The 20,303-nt window shown below is 45.8% G+C and overlaps 1 protein-coding gene across 1 annotated transcript in view; it reads left to right on the top strand.

Annotated features, from left to right (window-relative positions):
• KCNN2 (potassium calcium-activated channel subfamily N member 2) overlaps positions 1–20,303 on the top strand; it is a 553,541-nt gene that overhangs the window by 451,903 nt on the left and 81,335 nt on the right. Inside the window, exon 5 of the mRNA XM_086963017.1 lies at positions 6,732–6,842. Coding sequence (XP_086819143.1) covers positions 6,732–6,842 — 111 coding nt within the window. The remainder of the gene's footprint in view (positions 1–6,731; positions 6,843–20,303) is intronic.

The following is a 20,303-nucleotide window of genomic DNA, read 5'->3' as shown; positions in this document are numbered from 1 at the left end:
GCTATCGGCCTTCATCAGCCAGGATAACTTGACTCCAGTGGCGTAGTTAACACGGGACCCACGTCTGGGCATACCCTTCCCACTTAGGGTGAACAGCAAAACACACAAGATGATGGACGGAATGTTGCACAATGGCAAAACATTCACCCCCAGTCACAGATCTGGGTTTAAGCCATCGTTATTTTGCTCACCAAGCCACCCCAGTTCAGACATGGCCATATGCAAATCAATCTTGACACTGTGCCTCATGGAAACAGTCCAGACCGAACTGCCAAGCAATGTCTTCCCTGGACCGGAATCAAGCATTCTCAGACCGATCTCTGGCTATCAGCCTGCATCAGCCGGATAGCTTTACTCCAGTGGCGTTGTGAGCATGGGGCCCCCGTCTGGGCATACCCTTCCCACTTAGGGTGAACAGCAAAACACACAACATGATAGACGTAATGTTGCACAATGTCCGTTAAGAGTCCATCCAGACAGTGGCCAGCGGTGTGCGTTGCACCGTTGACCAGTTGATGAAGATCTAAACTGGACATTTGGTTGAGTAAGGTTCTTGTGTTCAGGGTCGACAGTTTTTTCAAAGTGAAAATTAAAATTACCTCGAAAAATGTAATCCGGGTGATCTGCTTTGCGTGTTGGAAGATGCCCAAGATTGTCAATGAAGTGGCTGAGGCTCATTATCAGCGATATATTCACATATAAAGGTATGCAGGTGAAATAGGTTTTCTACCTTCCCTCTTGAAAAACAAGTCAGTTATTAACTAATGCTATTTTATAATTTTAGTAATACTGCTTAAAAGACCTAAATCATGCACGCTTGTACCAACCCTAGTAACCCCAACACCGTTTGTCAGTCTTACCATAGATATTTGTTAATGCGTTCTTCACTATAATAAGCCAGTATGGGCACCTCACTGAATCACTGTAAGCTATCAAATTGGTAATTTCAGCAGTACCTCCATCAAAATACTCCGCCTTCTAATAATAAAAAGAATACACATCAGCATACTAACTAAATAATTCAATATGCAGCCGGCAGCTTTAAACGGTATGTACTCCAAGACAAACTGCTCCTACTTTGATCCTTATTAGACCAACCTCCAACATTTTATCTAGGCCCAGGCAAAACTTTTTATGCTCACAAAATATGGGAATTTCATGTTCTGATTTGAAATTGCTAAATTTTGTATTACAAAATATCACATCAGATTTGCACAATGCGTTTAAGCAGTAGACATTTCGCTAAGCTTGCATCAGTCGCTTCCTGGAATCTTCTGCCTTTTTTACCCCAAATTATACTGGCATTTGAAAATTTCACAGGAATTACTGGAAAATCACATTTCTTGCCATTTGTTTAATTTTGTGGCTTTTTAATGGAATTTTATAAAAATGTCCAGGATTCCGCACATCCCTAGTTATTGGATTTGAGTGCCATTGCCTTTCACTTGCCTTTGTTCTGCACAGTTGAGGTTAGTGAATGGATATACATATGTACATAATCTTAGAATATTGTGTCATTTCCTAATTCCCTAAGCTGAGATGCCAAAGCAGAAGTTCCCATGTTTGAGTTCTTGGTTGAGTACCAGTGGCCTTAACAGCGCATGAAGTTCACCTCTGCCATCACAGGGGCAAGCTAAGGTCATGTACATGTCATTCGGTCGTCCCTGTTTATGATCTCTGGTGCTAAGCCTTTCCTTGAATGGATATGCACTACTCATACTTTCTGGCATTTATTTATTTGTTAATTTGCTTCGCTAATGACCTTCTTTGTAGCTACAGTGGGTTATCGTGGTCACGTGTACATATGATTATGGTGGACCAGCGCTACTCGTCTCACGTATGACCCGATTACCAGTTGACCTTTAAATTCTCATATGGCTGGTAACATATTCAGTCGTAAATATTGGAATTATGAGATTTTTTTCAGTCACTAAAGTATTCCCTGAAATGTTCCCGCTGTCCATTTTGCCCTGGGCACCAAATTGCACCTGTTTTTCTCATTTAAGAGTCCTCTCAGAATAAGAGGTATCTACCGGGCCAGGTAAACATCTCACCTAGCTGTGTATGTATTTACTGGGTGCAGTAAGAGCATTCCAGGGCACTAGTAATTGAGGCCTCAGTGTTGGCAGGACTGGCTTAGAATGAGGGGGTCCCCCAGTCTCATGTTGTTGTTACCAAATATGCTTTGGGATAGGGGTGTAAGGCCTACACTACATGTTTACAACAGTAACAGGAGTTGGTGGGAGGCCAACTGCATGTATACTATGAAAGACTTACATTCTCAAATGTTACCTTCAACCGAGAGGCGTAGCTTATTTAGAGGGAAGGTGACTAACACCTTCTGTGTGCAGCAGACACTGGCACGGCAGCAGCAGGGCGCCAGAGCGCACCAAAAGAAAGGGTCAGCAAATGACCAGGGGAGTTTAAAATTGGACAACGTGTACCGCATCCCATAACTACGACACATTAAGGAGTTGGCAGACGAGATTGGCCACCCGGAATTTTTTACAAACCCAGACTGTATGAACATCATCTCCAGAAAAGTCCCAAAAAAGCCCCAAAAAAGGATTATTTGTCCTATCTGGAGGAAAAGCAATGGTCTCAGGAGAAAGAAAACAATTGGTTATGGACAACCACATTATGTTGACATGTATAGGGATACAGCCATATCTGTCATATGTAACAAGACCCTATGATCGGATGTTATTGACACGTTTCCGCCTAGGTATTGTGCACAGGCTCACCACTTTTCCCATGATTAATGATTGGTCACGCACCCTAGGACCATGCCCTTGTTACAGAACATCGGCACAATCAACACTGCATGTAACCCTTTTTTGCAGGTTCTACACGATGCCAAGGAGATCGGTTTTATTACCGATCCTGAAGCAGTACGGGTTAAGATATTGTAGAGCCGCATATGTAAAGCTACAATGTATGGAAGACGCTTTGACAGTGGGGCTTGTAGTAAATTACTTAAAATGTGCGATTAGATCAAGAAAGACAAGTAGGTTTTAAAATTATTTGTACTGCCTGTTTATTTATTGACCTGGAAATGTAATTTTATCTGTGTTTTTATGTTTTTCAAAATGAAATACGAATAAAGTAACTTGACATGACTTGACCAGGGGAGTTTGGGTTCAAAAGGCCCAATCAAGAAGGCGGGCATGGTAATAAGCACATCCATGAAAGACAGCTGGGACAAGCAGTCCCTATTTATGTCGCCAAAAAAAAATTGATCCCACCAACCCACACCAGAGAATGCGGGTGTCCTAGCCGCAGTCAGACTAGGTTGGCGGAGACTCAAGAGGTTTACCAAAAAAGATCTTCACAGAAGGACATAAAAGGGTAAAGCCCGAACAAGGTCTTTGGAATGCCTTACGGCAGGGACTCTTGAGACAATTGCCAGGACAAGGTCCTTGGGATGCCTCACGCCAGGCATACTTGAGGGCAGGCAAGAAAGGAAGAAATGGTCAGTGCTGGGGGGACACAGCACTTGCAGCCCAGGTATGGAATGGCCACGAATGCCACATATTTGGTTGCAAGTTGAAGCCTCGAAGCCACGACCGGCTGTACCAAGTGACAAAAGTAGAGCTGTTACAGCAATTGGAAGCGATTTATGACAACCTTGTAAAGACAGCATGCCTGCAAGGTTGGTGCATTGAAGAGTTAGGCTAGTTAGGGTTGTTAATATGCAATAGAATATACAATGTATAACCTGCTATGAAATGCTTTATGTGGAAATCCAATATAAGCCCGAAATAAGCATGTTGATGACCAGTGGCATCATTACAAGTGTGTACCAACTAATATGTGAATAAACTGCGACCGTTATAATGCCACACAGGTCTTGGTGAACATAATTACATTTATAGGGAAAGGAGGAACGGCGGGAGGGCTGTGACATGCTCGCGCAGCTCGGGGGGAAGAGGGTCGGTTTATATTTATTCTACTGTTTGAAGAGAACCATCTTGAAAATGTAGGGTGTACTGAAAGACTGTTTTCTTCAAAAGCCATTTTCTCCACACCATATGCATTTAAATGCACGGCATCCTATGCATTTGAAATGATATGTCCTACTGTATTTAAAGAACTAAGAATGTATGGTAATGCAGTCCACGTGCAAAGCTACATGATGAATAGACTATTAGTGCAACTCCTCACTGTGTCCACATGCCTTCTGCCTCATGAATTATTCAGCTGTAAAAGAAAGAACTTTTACTGGTGTGCTGGAGCAGGAAGATCGCATAACTGTGTAACTGTTTGCACTTATTGACATCCACTTTACATTTTTCTTTGTCTGGAGTGGCTACAAATCAGCATGATTAGATACTCTGGTGGAGCCGTGCCCGGCTGGGCGGGCTGCCTCCGAACAATGATCTTAGAACACAAAAGGAAGGGCATGGCTTTCCGAGCCTCATCTGGCAAGACTGCGGTGCTGGCTTGTTCATGTGCTAAGTGGCACAGACACACGTTGAAGTGTACCGCCTGTGGTGAAAGGATGGTAGTAATATATGAGCAAAAACGGGCATAACTACAGCTCTGTACATGGATTGGCACAAGGAACTATTTTTCTGCCTGCCCTTAGAGAGCGGAAGCAAGATGAATCGCAGCCCCTTACCACTAATAAGCACTAATGCGAGCCATATACAACTGTATCAGTACAGAAACGATTGGAATCTGAATCTGAAAGCGCCTCTTACCAGCAGCAAGTGATTTCTAAAACCACTGGTATCTACTTGGTGCATGCTCATCTGTATCCATGTGGGTGTACTCGCAGCCTTGCCACTGTCTGAACAACTGTTTGACCCTGAAGTAACTGCCGTTGTACCGACCATCCTAGGGTTCGGGTACATAGCATTGATTCAAGTACAATTACAAGTAAAATGTCCACCAGTACAATTGTCGGCTTCTATTTTAAGTGCACATGGATTGCACTGGTGCAGTTAACTTTCGGGAACGGCGTTTGTACCAGTTGTTGCATCTGGACGTGAATGCTGCTTCTAGACTCACCAGTCAGTTCAATGTCAGCTTAAAATGTCACAAGTGCCAGTTATGTAGTCAGGTAATGGCGGTGCAATGTAGTACGCTCGTCCAATGTCTTGTCACCATCTAATAACACATTCTTACATTACTGTTTGCTGTGAATCTCAGATGTCAAGGCACAGGGGACATTTTTAGGAGTATTGTAAGTGCTCTCACTTTAAATTGTTTAAAATTCCCATTGAGGTAAAGTAAAGTAAAGTAACTGAGCTTATAAAGCGCCTGGTTACACTAGCCAGTGTGTCCCTGCGCTGTACCGCTGAGGAACCCATCCTGGCCTGTTCCTATGAGGAGCCCACTCCTGGGCACCCCAAGGTGAAGCCAGGCATCTTTAGCCATTAGGGCCGGTGTGGAGATTAAGCAAGCTATCGCCCAGAGTTGCAGAGTGGGACCCATGATTAGAGTAGGCACTGTGGTGAGAATTATCGGGTCTGTGGACATTGAGCCCAAGACCCTGCCGCAATGGGAATTGAACCCTGGTCCTGGGTCATATCTCTGCATCAGGGTCTGCCGCTCTAACCAGTGAGCCACACTTCTCCCAAGGTAAGTCTATTTGTGACCCGTTAGGAAATGCAAATGAAACTCAAAAGAGTTTCATACATTAGGAATACCGACTTCCTAATTGCGATTTGGAGAGAATCGCAATTAGAAAATTCAGTCGATGTACGACCTTTACATTTTGCGACCCGCAAAAGGCAACTTACAAATTTACAACGATTCCTGATGGGGTCGCAAATTGCCTGCCTCATTAATATTTGAGGCAGGTGCTATTTGCGACCCGATGAGGAATGGCTAGCACTCCCATGGATGGTGGCCTACGTGGGTCAGCAGACCACCATGTCTGTAACTGCCTTTTTAATGAAGCAGTTTTTTTTAAAAAATGACCCCTTTTTCCTTAGAGGAAAACAAGATGCATTTAAAAAAGAAACATGAAACGTTTTGTTTCATTTTTTAAGAGTATGCAGTGGCCCGTGGGACCACTCCACTGCCTGCTCTTAAAAAATATTTTCGCAAACACTCACAAAGGGGAAGGGGTCCCATGGGGACCCCCTCTCATTTGCGAGTGGCCTACCACCTACTTGAAGTAGGTGGTAAACTGCAAATTGTTTGTGACCGCAAATGCGGTTGCAAAACAATTGTACAAACTTCAGAAACGTGACAAGATGCATAATGTCTTACAGCTTCACCTAGAAAATAACTAGGTTTAGTTAAAGAAAATATACTTATTGAAAAAATGTGGTGATTTTTGATGAGTGAGAGAGAGAGAGAAATCATTAAAAAAAAATACAGATGACTATTGAGATAGCAATCTTGGTTTTGAAATAAGCAGGAAATGCCCATAATTTTTTTTTATCTTTTAATATATGAATATGCACGTGCGTAAAGTTCCCAAGAGAACGCCTTTGGTGGGAGCCCTTGAAGTGCAGGTGGTTGAGATTAGAATTATTCCCTCCATGTATGTTGTGAACCTTGTTTGCAGGGAATGCTATTGAATTATATAAATTACCCCTATTTCAAATCTGTATTGTGCGCATTTTCACAACGAACCATCATTTTTTTTAATGTATTATGAAGGTCAATGTTCGAATGGACCTTGTTAAACTTATTTGTTAAGTGGGTGAAGCCTTTATACAATTTCTCATTTTGCTATGCCAAAACTAATTTTGTGATTTCATTTTTGCTTTCAGGGAGCGGGCTGCACTGCTCTTGTGGTAGCTGTTGTTGCAAGGAAATTAGAACTTACCAAAGCTGAAAAACATGTGCATAATTTCATGATGGATACTCAACTCACCAAAAGAGTATGTAATACCTTTAAACTTATCTTGCATGTTGTGCCTTTCACTGATAAAGTAGTATATTTGTTAAATGCAACATATTGTTTTGACTCTTTCATGCATTCCTGCATATTATTAAATTACAGCGAAATGTTTTTCCTCGGCTACTAAGTGCAAATGTTTAAGTTGTCTTAAAATACTATCAAGGTAACATATTACTTTATGCCACATGCCAAAATATTATGATAATTTGAAGTACCCACATCGTTTTCTGCTTGACATTTAGGAAACTGTTTAACATAATCCAAATTCTCTTAGAACGAAACATTTAACCAGTGCTGTAGCAATTGTACCACAGGGCCAAAGAAAATATTTAAAGAAAAAAGGCCTCTGCCCTACCCCAATACTTGGATAGCGAAAGACAACTGAACCGTAACTGTGGAGCAGTGTGTCCCTTACACGGTTGGGTTATTGCCTCTGCTGCACAATTGATAACTATCACCTTGTATCAGGATTTCATGCTGCTACACCTGCATCCTTGGCATGGTTTCCCCCCTTAACTTTCTGCCTTCAGACCTCCTGTTTTGCTGGCCTTAGGACTCTGTGCACTTTATTACTACTAATCAGTGCTAAGGTGTTTGTGCTCTTTCCTGAAAATATGGTAAGATTGGCTTATACCCAATTGGCATATTTTATTTACTTGTAAGTCCCTAATAAAGTGACACTATATGGGCCCAGGGCCTGTGTAAAGTAAATGCTACTAGTGGGCCTGCAGCACTGATTGTGCAACCCAATTAAGTAGCCCTTTAAACATGTCTTAGGCTTGCTAGTGCTGTCTTTGTGTGTGCAGTTTAACACTGCCATTTCGACCTGGCAAAATTTGCCAGGCCCAAACCTTCCTTTTTAATACACATAAGTCACCCCTAAGTGAAATCGTAAGCCCTGTGCTTTTAAGTTTTACATATCCTAGTAGTGGAAAATGTTTAACTTTGTTTTTCACTGCTGCAAAGCCTAACTCTCCCATATGGCAATTACATTTAATAAGGTGCAATTTCCAAATTGGAGCAGGTAATCAGTTCATGTTTGGTGTCTTTAGAATTTTAATGAAAATCCTAACTCATTGTGAAGGTGGATTTTAAAATACAGTTTTGAAAATGCCACTTTTAGAAAGTTGGCATTTTCCTTCCTTAGCCATTTGGTGCCTTCTGCCTCTCTGGGTCACATGACTGGGTGTAGTTGACAGTTGGGCTTTGTGCATTCCACCTAGACAGCCACACATAAAATAGGGAGCTTAGGTGTGCCTGGATGGGCCATCACTTGCAGCATAGGACAGAGGACTTGGACAAGTCCCACTTACACTTAAATAGGATGTGTCCTGCCTCCACATAAAGGGATGCATACCCCTTGTAGTTGGTATGAAGCCAGGACCGGGAAGTCAGGGTACCTACACTTCAAAGAAAAGCCTTTAGAAGCTCCCCCCTTAAAGCCACAACTGGGTAAAAAATACTTGACAACAGACACAAAGTTCAGTACATATCTGGACCTGTGAATACTCTGCCAGGAAGAAGGATTGCTGTGCTGCTGAAAGAACTGTCACTCTGCTGGACTGCTGCCTTGCTGTGCCGGCCTGCCACCTGCTGCGCTCTTGCCTAGGGGAGAAGGACCTAATCAATCAATCAATGAGGGGTTTGTAAAGCGTGACTACTCAACCGGGAGGGTCTCAAGGCATTGGGGGTAAACGGGTGCTGGTGCTGCTGGGTGTGGAAGATCATTTGTAGAACCAGGTCTAAGGTCCTTCTTGAATTGGGTTAGCGACGCGGATTGCCTGTGGTGGAGGGGCACGGTGTTTAAGGTGTTAGCTGCAAGGTAGGAGAAGGATTTTCCTCTGCTTCTGGTCTTGTGGGTCCTGGGGACGAAGGCTAGGGCCTGATGGGTGGAACAGTGTTGTCTGGTTGGAATGTGGAATGCGAGGTGGCGGTTCATGTATACTGGTCCTATGTTGTGGAGAGCTTTGTAGGCCTGTGTGAGGAGCTTGAAGGTGATTCTCCTGTTGACCGGGAGACAGTGGAGTTGTCGGAGGTGCTGCATGATGTGGCTGCAGCGGGGATTGTCGAGGACCAATGTGGCAGTGGCCTTTTGAACGTTCTGATGTTTGAAGGACTGAACCTGCTACTCTGATCCGGGAACCCCAGAGTGACACCAATGGCTAGTTGGCTGGCCTCCTAATCAGAAGTCTCCGGAACATAACAGGCTTCCAACAACCTTAAACCCAGCACCTGGACTCTGCTATCTGTGAGTTCTGCCCTCTCAAGTGGTGCCACCCCAGTCCGGGACTCTTGGAAGTGGGTCTTAAGGTTCTTTTGCCAAGCTCAGCTGTGGTCCAAATCAGAACCGACAGGAAGCCTTGCAGCAAAGCTTCCAACCTCATCGGAATCGATGCTGAGCAACGCAAAGGCCCGCATTGCTGCCCAGCTCCATTGAACCCGACGCTAAGGGATGGAAATCCTCACCAAGCTTCGCAGTACAGCTCACCGGGACAAGCACAAAGGTACGCCAAGCCCCAAAAAGCCTCTATTATTTTCAAAAGGTTGTACCATTTATCTGTCATTAAAAGACAGCACTTTCTTGTGATAACTAATGGAGAGGTAAAACGTAATGAGTTTCTGGTAAAGTATTGCAAGCTTTGAGTTGATGTTTCTTATTCTAAATATACATCAAAATTAGGTTATTAGTTGTGCAGAATGTGTGGCTTGTGCATGTAATAGGTCCACAATTTCCCCTTGCCAGGAATCAAGCACCTCATTGATGCCCTTAACTCTCTCAGGGTAGCGAAGTAGAGCAGTCCAAGGCCTACTCAAAGGAGGATTTGTTGGCTATTTATTTATTTTACAGATTTGTAAAGTGCATGGCTGCCCGTAAGAGTCCCAGCGCTAGTGATAGAAAACAGAGTGCGAGGGGGAAGCTTTATGGGAACAGCCAGGTCTTGAGTGCCTTACGAAATGAGAGTAGATTAGGCTGGGCCCGAATGTCTGGGGGCAAAGAGTTCCACAGCTTGGAAGCATTATAAGCAAAGAGTCGACCTCCAGAGCGGGCTTTCTTGATTCTGGGTACCGATGCCAAGTTGCAGTGTGAGGATCGGAGAGTTCTATTGGTATTGTAGGGAGTGATAAGGTCTTTTAAAATAGGTGGGGCCTTTCCGTGGAGAATTTTGTATGTCGTGCATAGTGCCTTAAATTGTACTCTCTCCTGGATTGGTAGCCAATGCAAGGCGTTCAGGGCTGGTTTGGCTGAACAGCGGCGATGGGTTCCTGTGAGAAGACGGGCGGCAGAATTTTGTACTGTCTGAAGTTTTGCTAGTACTTTTTTGGGGGCCCCCAGGTAGAGAGCGTTGCCGTAGTCTAAGCAGGACATCACGAGGCCCTGAATCAGGAGTTTTTGAGATTGTGCTGGGAGTAAGGGCAACATTTTCTAGCGGTCCTTTGAAGGCCATGGCACACGCCGCCCGTTTTCCTTGCTTGGGTGGAGAAGTTGAGACCTTCGTCCAGCCAAATTCCTAGACTCTTGATTTCCTGTTTAGGGATAGGTGGTGTACCCATACAGGGGGCCCACAGGGATTCGGGTTGAAAGAGTGACTGATTGCCTAGGACCATTATCTCTGTCTTGTCACTGTTGAGTTTAAGATGTGAGATGTTCATCCATTTAGTGATATCACTAAGACATTTGTAGAGATTGGTAAAAGATTGGTCTTGCTGACTTAGGGAGACTACAAGTTGGGTGGCGTCTGCGTAAGTTAGAAGCTTGATCCCGAAAGGGGTGACGATTTTCTCAAGGGGGGACATGTAAACGTTAAAAAGGGTTGGGCTCAGGGATGACCCCTGAGGGACCCCACAATGGATGGCAGTGGGATTGGAGATGAAATTACCATCTGCTACCTGGAAGGACCTGTCGTTTAGGAAGGATTCCAACCAGGATAGGGCCGTCCCTGTGATTCCAAGGTCTCTGAGCCTGAGGGCCAGTATCGAGTGGTTGACGGTGTCGAAGGCTGCGCTCAGGTCCAGAAGGATCACTGCAACTGATCCTCCTGAGTCTATGATCTTTCTTGCTTCTTCGACAACCGCCAACAACGCGGTTTCTGTGCTCTGGCCAGGCCTAAATCCTGTCTGGGAGGGTTCCAGGAGGCCATTGGTTTCAAGGTATTCAGAGAGTTGATGGTTGACACATTTTTCGGCTATCTTACTGATGCCTGGGAGCAGGGAAATCGGCCGAAAATTGCTTAGCTCTAGTGGGTCTAGATGCGGTTTTTTGATTAGGGCTTTGACAATTGCTTTTTTCCAGCTGAGTGGGGCGACACCATGGAGAAGCGAGGTGTTAATCAGGGCTGCCAGGTAAGGAAGAATGGTAGGAGCAACTGATTTTAAGATGTTAAAGGGTGCGGGGTCGTCTGGAGATCCACTTTTGATTGAGTGTAATATTGGGGAAAGAGTGTCTACTGTTAAGGGGGCGAAATGGGTCAATTGATGTACTGCAGTTTGGGGACTAGGGCTAGGCAGGTTGACAAGGGGGGGAGCGTCAGAAGTTAAGAATATTTTAGATCTTTGAATCAAAAAATTCAGCAAGTTCGTTGCACCGGTTAGCTGAGGGCTCCACCGGAGGGGGAGGGTCAGGTGCTTTGAGAAGTTTTTTTGCGATTTGAAAAGTCTCCCTTGATGAATTGGCGGATGATTGGATTTTTTCTTCGAAATAGTTGGCTTGTGCAATTTTAAGTGCCTTTTAAGCTGGAGGGTTTCAAGGTCTGTTATTAAATCGGAGGCTAGTTTGTTTTCACCTATGTCAAAATGGATATTGAGATCCCCAGGATCATAAAAGTAGAGTGGGTGGCAGCCATTGTGCAAGTGTGTTCCATGAGGGACTCACTGAACTGACCAATGGGTCCTGGCGGGCGGTAGATAAGAATTCCTGACAGGGATCTACATGGGGAGATTTGAATAGAGAATAGGGTGTTTTAACAGTCTAGGAGGGGGCTGCCTTGCAAGCGGCAGGATAGATGTTCTTTATAAATGATGGCGATTCCCCCTCCCTTCCCCTTAGATCGGTCTACATGTTGGATTAAGAAGCCAGGAGGAAGTGACTTAACAATGTCCGGGTCAGAATCTGGTCCTAGCCAGGTTTCTGTTAGAAAAAGAACATCTAGCTGAAGATTTTCTAGAATGAGGTAAATTTCTGTTGAATGTTTAGGGAGTGATCTGCAGTTAACCAAGGCCATGCGCATTAAGCTGGGAGTAGTTGGTGGAGGCTCAGTTGGCGTAAATTTGAACGGACAATAAAGGCAGTGATTGCAGGGATTGTCCCCAGGAATGGAGTGTAAGCAAGGGTCCGTTATGTCTTTCTCCAAGTGTATCAGAGCATCTTTCGAGTATCTATATGTGGGGTGAAGATCATTCTCTATAATGTCTGGCTCTGCGCTCTGCCTAGCGCGGACGAGCGCAGACGGGCTTACCTCTGGCGCACCTCCAGCGCGCCATCGTCGCGCCCGCTGCGCTTGTCCGCTGCGCGGCCGAGGTGGGAGGGGCATTTTCTAGTGGAGGGCCTAATCGCCCTAAACACTAGCCCGCTGATCCTACGGTACGCCCAATATGGCGTCTAAAGTCAATTCAGTCCTGCCTAGTCCCGCGTTCCAGGGGCCCTCACTCGGCCGATGAAAGCAGCGCGGACTTTGTGGGCGAACGAGGAGAAAGGTAGGGCAAGGCGCTATGTTTAAAAGATACAAATGCAAATACAGAAACAGCGATTTTAAAATTCACACACAGATTTAGATTCACGATCTACTGGCGGTGCTAGCTAACACACACACAACATTTATGATCAAGTAAAATGGTGCAAATAAACTAAAAGATCATAAAGTGCATAATGCTTCCTGACTCCCGGCTTCCGCCTCAGGAGTGTATGACTATCACCAACTAGCTAGTAATCACTGTTTGTTGGCACGCAATACCAACAATAAATGATTGTCCTGTCTGCGCTTTTTCTTAGGAAAACAGAAAAGTACATTTCTTGCTCACACTAGTAAATACTACACATTAATTAAAACATATATCTACATAAGGCAGATTGGAAATATCCTAGATAACATTATGAAGTCACATTTGACTCCAAAAGGGTCATGACCCCCAAAATCACAATGCCTCTGCTCCCACCTAAACCAGACAGAATATCACAATATTGGGGGGGTAGTGTAAACGGGAGACCGCCATGACAATGCAGACTTTACACCGCGCTGCCATCACAACGCAAGTTATTACAACGACTTGCGCTGGAGGGCGCTCTTGGTAAAAGAATAGTTTTATTTTCTATTCTAACACCTTCCCTACTGTTACATTGGCTGGAGTTGGAATAGAAAATTAAACTATTCCACAATCCAGGGCCTACAGCGCAAATCGTTGTTACGACTTGCGTTGTAATGGATGTGTCATAATGGCAGCGCAGGGTAAAGCCCGCGTTGTCATGACATACATCCAGTGTAAACCAGCCTATTGCTTTTATCAAAGGTTCACAATATTGAAAGACCAACGAACCACATGTTAAAAACACCATAATTTCATGTAATCAATAATAACCATGTGTAAATGCAGTGATTATGGTTAATAAAGTATTTCAACATTACTCAACAACCATTGTCAATCATAAATAGTTAATGAAGCATTCAAATCAAACATGTTAGCTTTTCAAATGTATTTTTATTGTTTATCAGCGACAACCAAAGAGACATTCGAAAAAGCAAACAATGCATAATCATTGGCATTCTATATACATACGTTGAAAACAAAGCCATTGTAAAATTAGCAATATCATCTAATGTTTTACAAAAGATAGACAGTAAAGAAACAATCACAGATCAGTAAGGGTGGTGAGAGCCACGTATACAACAGGTTTTGGGTCTTTCTTGCACAACAGAGGAGCAAGGAATAGTCTGTAACTGTGATTGTCTCGGTCCCAGCGTCATATCTATTGGGAGTTGGTGCTGATGTCAACACTACGCCCCACTCACTGCACCGGGGAGCATGTAGACTACCATGTGGTAGAAGAATGCGAGAAAAGTGCAGCTGTGGTTTCAACCCCTAGTTAGACCCATGATTATTCTGGGATGTCTCTTTCAGGGTGGGAGGATGTCATTCTTGGCCTCAATATTTGCAATATAAGTGTCTTAGTCCTCCCCACTCTGCCCACTCTCCGAGCGCAGTGAATGTGGTGCATTAACCTCCACGGGTGCCCACTGCAGAAATGTGAGAATCCATTTCTGTGTGTCCGGGACAGAGGGTTCCTTCCACGTCATTGCAATTTGTCATATAAAGAGTACAAGTGCATGGTCTATAAACCTATGTAAATGTTTGCCCCCCTTGGCCTTGGGACAAAGGCCCAGGTGACAGGAATCTGGGGTGAGACTCAAGATGTGTCCTGCCAATTCTGCTGCGGCTGCTGTTACCTCCCCCATGTCAGCTGCAATGGCAGGCACTCCCATACCATGTAATAAAAAAAAGTTGACCTCCAGCCTGCACTGCGGAAACTTGGGTGTGGATGCAGAGAACATGTGCTTAGTGCGTTGGGGAGATACATTTGTGTGGTGTGTGCAATTAAATTGCGAAAAACAGAATTTAGGATTCTGAGACATGTCCTTCACATGTTGAATCACCTGTTCCCCATTCCTTGTCCATCAGTGGTTATGGGAGGACACTGTTCCACCTAGCCATTGCTTTCCCCATGTCTTCTATAGTGCCAGACCTTAGCGCCAAGTACAACGTGGAGCTAGCTCGGCCCGCACCACCATGCATAAGGACAACGTGCATTATGGTTGATGGGGACGATTCATCTCCACGGGCTCCCAAGTGGCCTGCAGTATGTGCTGGATGGCGTGGTAAGTCAAGAAGTGTACTACATTCATGTCATATGTGTCAATTATGTCCTTAAAGGTCATAAAGGTTCCCTGAGGAAAGAGGTCTCCTATTCTGTCCATCCTTGCCACACTCCACAGAGTCCCACCATATCTACCAGTCAGTTCTCGAATGCCCAGCAAATGCTCCAGTACTATGGGCTTCGAGTAAGGAACATGTGGGCTTTTGCTGTGCACAAACAGCAGCCAGCACACCCATACCATCGCCATCTGGGCCCGATATCCACTGTGGCTGACAATCTCGATCCGTCAGCCAGGTATAAACACTCATTTTGCCAACATCCTTGAGACAGTAGCACCTAACAAGTGCAGCGACCATTGTAACTGTACCGTCGCATAACACATTTCAAAGATTGGCACACCGAGCCCTCCATGAAGCAGGGGTCTTTGTGCAATGGCGAGAGCCACCTGACGGTGACCTGCTCCCATATCAGTTCCAACAGGCGACAATTCAACTCCAGAAAAAAGCACTTGGGGAGCACCAGCGGATGTTCTGTGACAAAATACAAGAGTCTGAGCAGCACTAACATCTTAGCAATCTCCACCCGCCCCAGTGAGGAGAGGGGCAACAAACACCATAAAGAGAGGGATCCCTGAATCAATCGTAGTGCCCTACCCACGTTGCCCTCCCTGAGGTCTCTGTCAGCGTATATTTGAATGCCAAAATATTTAAATGTATTCTGTTATCATTTGAGCCAATGGCCCAGCGAAGTATCACTATGAGGCACGGAAGCTGGAGTAAGAAGGAAAAGGCATGATTTGGGCCAATTGACCCTGCGCCGAGGAAAAAGTCCTGAATTCGTCTAGCATACACCTCAGGCCCAGAAGGTAGGTCCCGATCTCACATAAGAAGTCTTCAGCTTGCGTGTGCAAGCGGCAAGCTAGCTGCTCCATGGCGATCGTGAAAAGTAATGGTGATAACTGTACCCATGTGTGATACGTCTTTAGATGGAGAGGCTGTTTGAAATCAGTTGGACCATCCTAACTTTAGCCATTGTGTTTGAATGCACCATGCAAATCCAGCCCAGAAACTCCAACCTAAATCCCATGCTCTCAAGGGTCGACAACAAAAATTCCAAGCCCAGGGTGTCAAAAGCTTTTTTACTGTTGAGGGACACCCCCACTCTGCTGTGTGCCACTGGTGGGGTATCGTGAATTAGCTGTAAGAGCCGCCAGACATTGAGGAAGCTACTGCACCCAGGGATAAATCCTGATTGATCAGTATGCACCATGTTGCGGATTATAGGAAGTAGTCTGTTTGATAGCACCTTTCCCAGGACTTTACTGTCAGGGGTAAGGAGGGATAACCGGTGTTATGACCACACATCTAAGGGATCGCCGCCCGGTCTGAGGAAGACCACAAACGGTGCTTTGCACAGCAAATCTGGGAGCTGACCGTTCGACTTGGCTTCGTTGAACATGTCAGAGAGAGGTTGGGTTGTCAGTTCTGAAAATGCTGCTTAATACTCAATTGGTAATCCATCTGTGCCAGGAGTCTTGTGTCGGGCAAATTGAGCTATGGCTGCCCTTTCCTCTTCCAACTGGATTGGCTCATCTAGGTCAGCACTCTGGAGTGGGTTCAGGTGAGGCAGTGGTATCCCACTTACGAATCCATACATCAGACCAGGAAAAGGAGCATTCTCAACTCTGTTAAAAGTGTGCTAGTAATCCCAAAAGGCATCATAAATACCTGCCTGCATGATTATCAGTGAGCCATCTCCACATCTAATGGCTCCAGTTGGAGCACGCCGCTGGTCCTTCTTGACCAGCCACGCAAAAAGCCTGCCTAACTGGTCTCCCCTGACATGCAACACGGTCAGGCAACCCTTATAAACGTGTGTTACCAATTGTCTTTCTGCCTCCCTATACTTTTTGTGGAGTCACTGGAGACGCTCAGCCCCTGCCATGCAATTAGCCACCTCCCTTTCCAATGAGCGCAGCTCCCTCAGTATCGCCATCAATTCATCCTGCAGTACATGGCAGAACCCCCCATGCGGCAGCCATGCAATGACTCCGTATAATCACTTTGTGCGCATTCCATTCCAGAGCCCTGGACGGGGTGAAAAAACAAACTGAGTAATGCACTATGATAGATCTTCCCTAAATGGTGGAATCAAACAGTTCTTCAGTCTGTAGGTGCCAGGTGGGAATCCTCAAGCAGGGTCTGCCCCATTGCAGAACTAATTGTAACAGACAATGGTCCGATAGAGTGCTGACAAGATACTCTTTGCGGATAACCTGTGTCCCCAGTCGGTAAGTACATTGAATTAAGTCCAGCCTTGTATAGATGTCATGAAATGGGGAAAAAAACAAATATTCATGGTCTGCTGGATGCCCCAAGCACCGTACATCGTATAAATGCTGTATGTTCATCCAATTGTGAAAGTGTTGCATTGTTCTCATACACGTCACATTGCACAAGGGAGGGAGAGAACGATCAGAGTGCACAACCGGCACACAATTAAAGTATCAACCCCAAAGACCAGGCACTTGCATATCCTAGAAAAGCTCAGGGGTAAGTGTGTCAAAGATATCTGATTGATTGGATTTAGGTGCATAAACCCCTACTAGTGTCAGCTAGGCCACATCTAAGTGTCCCTCCTTTATCCAAATGTTCCACGCTGTGGTTAACCACCATGTTGGGGACTCCTAGGGCAACCCATATCAGTACTTCTTGTGCGTATGCCGATGAGGATGTGCCATATACCTGTCCCCACCACTTTGTGCAAACCTTTTGGAGTTCTGGGAGTGTCAAGTGTGTTTTCTGCACCATTGCAAACTATGTTTGACACCGCTTGAGGTAGGCATAGATTCAATATCGTTTAGCTGGGGTTGCCATACCATGCACATTCCATATTATCACATTATATTGTGGGGTGAGACTATTTGTGCTTGCACCGAAGACGTGTAATGGAAATGTGTGTACCAGACAAAAAACTGGTGTCCCAAGTCTTCATGTACTCTATGTCCAATATTGTCCATACTCGTGTACTGCAACCCTCCCCACTACTGATATACACAGCAACTATGCCCCATTGTGTACAACCGCTCCATAAAAACAAAAGGAAAAGAACAAAACCAACATAACAATTGCATCCCCCAGATCAGGTGATCTCCGAGTCCCCAGCCAGGTGCCCCTTACAAATAACCAAGATCTAAATAAACTGTTCAATGAGCGAAACATGTTCACTTTGGAAACTCTGGGGGGCGTGGAATAACTATTGCCCAGTTGCTCCATGGTGTGAGCCAGACTTGAAGGACTCATTATCTAGCCCACTTAAAGCTCAGAGGCTTACCTTGAGAATGTCCAATCTCACTAGCAGTCCAAGTCTGTGGGCAAACATCCATAGGGCCCAGACGGGTGTGATCTTTAAGACATCTGCTGACCGTGGATTGATCTTCGGGTCCCGTTGTACACCAGCTATCAAAGCCCCAGAGCCACCCAGGTCCAAGCCAGATTCCGATGGCTGCTCCGTATGCAAAAGGGAAAAGGGATTCCTATTGTGCTGCGAGGCCTCTTTCCCCACCCTAGCTTGCTCTGCCATCACCGGATCTCGAGACGGGTGGCCTTGACGGATATACGCTTTCATCATTGAGGTTAAGGCACCATCCTCGAGAGGAGTTTGAGTCAGTCCCTTGACATGTATCCCAGTCCTCACATCCTCTGGAGCGGAGAAGATATGAGTTGTTTCACCATCCACTATCTTCAGTCTCGCTGGGAATAAAAGACATATTTAAGGTCCAACTCTCTGAGGTGTTGCTCGACCCTCGTATAGGATCCACGGAGACATTGCACTACCACTGTATATTCAGGGCATGACGTGATCACAGCGTTCTCGTACTGCCAGGGGCCCTTCACCCGAAACTAAAGTGGGAGCGGTGTGCCCAGAATCTGATGTCCTCTTTCCACTGAGAAGAGTTTAGGCAACCTTCCTGCCAGCACCATTTCCTTCAGCCCGTTTTCAATAGAAAGCTCTGCACTGGGGCACTCTGATCATTCAGGAAATCCCAGCAGGCGGACATTATTGTGCCTAGAGCACCCTTCAGCATCTTCTGCACTGTGGATCAAAGAGGGCACCTCCTCGCTCATTGCTTTCAATTGTGCCTGCCACTCTTGTACCATAGGTCATGAGGCTGTCTCGGTATACTCTGCTTCATCCACCCGGTCAGCTAATTTTCAATGGTCCGGCCTTAAAAATTTACATCGAGAGAAAGGGTGGCAATTTTTGTGTAAATGGCGTTTTACTGTCTAGGATTGGATGAAGAACTTTATCAAATTAGGTGTAGTGTACATGAAGAATAGCTATGAGGTGAGTCACAGTTTCTAGTGCCCTGCCTGAGGGAACAAAGGGTGGCGCAGGGCCACCAATGTCTTGCGTCAGAGACTCAGTTGACTTGGGTTTCACCATTATTATATCTTGCAGCTCGGTCCCCTCAAATAGACTGAGAAAGCAGTGGGCATGTTGATTTTTCAGAGCGCCGAGTACCGACTGCCATCGACAGAGGAGCAGAAAGTTGCCCCTTGCAGAGTCTGCCAGTCAACGTCTTACAGCAGGCAATGGGCACTCACATCTAGGTATGCAGATTGACAGGTCTCCGACGTATGTCAGTGTCAGGGGCCCCTGATGGTATGTGCAGTGTGACAGAGGCATTCCAAGGACTACCTGATCACAGCAGTCCTCTTTCTGCGGGCTAGCACCACAGTCCCTGGCATCTCAGAGGCTAACAAGGCTAATATAGCTGGAGGAGTGTGTGCCGGCTGTTGTGCGGGGCACCTCAGTTGGGAAACATGCATTCAAGCAACTACTCAGCAAGCAAAGTCCGGGATGAGCAGGCCATCAGAGGCAAGCAGAGTCTAAAAAAGCAGCAGTATGTCATGTGGCCTGCATGTTATGTAGGATGCCACTGTCCTCCACCCCCAGCAGGCCTATGTCTGGTCCAAAGCAGCAAGGGCCCTCAAGGAAACCAAAAGAGGGGAGGCCTCCCTATCAGTCCGTTCCAGTATGATCCAAGTTTAAGCAGGCAGGCAGCGGGCCTGTCACAGGCACCTGGAGATCCACTGCATAAGGAACAACTCACAAGGGGCCACAAGTGGAGAATATTGCAGCAATGAGGTCACCCTAGGGCCCCCAGGCAGACATACATCGGAGGTGTGTGGCTCGCCAGCCTCTCTCCGAGTCGGCCACGTTGCAGTGTTCAGTGGCTCATATGCACAATGGGTGCGGGCAGCCACAGTGCAGGGGAACTTGTCTCAACCACCTGGCCAGCCCCGATGTGACGCTGCCACCTCTCTAAGTACAGAGCCCCCTTCTGCTTTTATATAAACAAGCGAGCTGCACTTGCAGGTTGTAGCATGCCCCTGTAATCCACCCAGGGTCCAGGCCTTGATTGATACGAGGATTCCTCATGCATTGGGTAACAAGCATTTCACTGGGATGCCCCAAGTAAGCTGGAAGGTGCTGTCCATCTTCACCGCTTCACTGCGGTTTGGTCCTCGCATCGGCTCTTGAATGGGACTGCGCTGTCGAAGTCCATGCATT

Source organism: Lissotriton vulgaris, chromosome 3_1 (assembly GCF_964263255.1).
Source record: "Lissotriton vulgaris chromosome 3_1, aLisVul1.2, whole genome shotgun sequence".
NCBI lineage: Eukaryota > Metazoa > Chordata > Amphibia > Caudata > Salamandridae > Lissotriton > Lissotriton vulgaris.
Note: the sequence above shows the minus strand (reverse complement) of the source record. Positions and strands in the feature narration are given on the sequence as shown.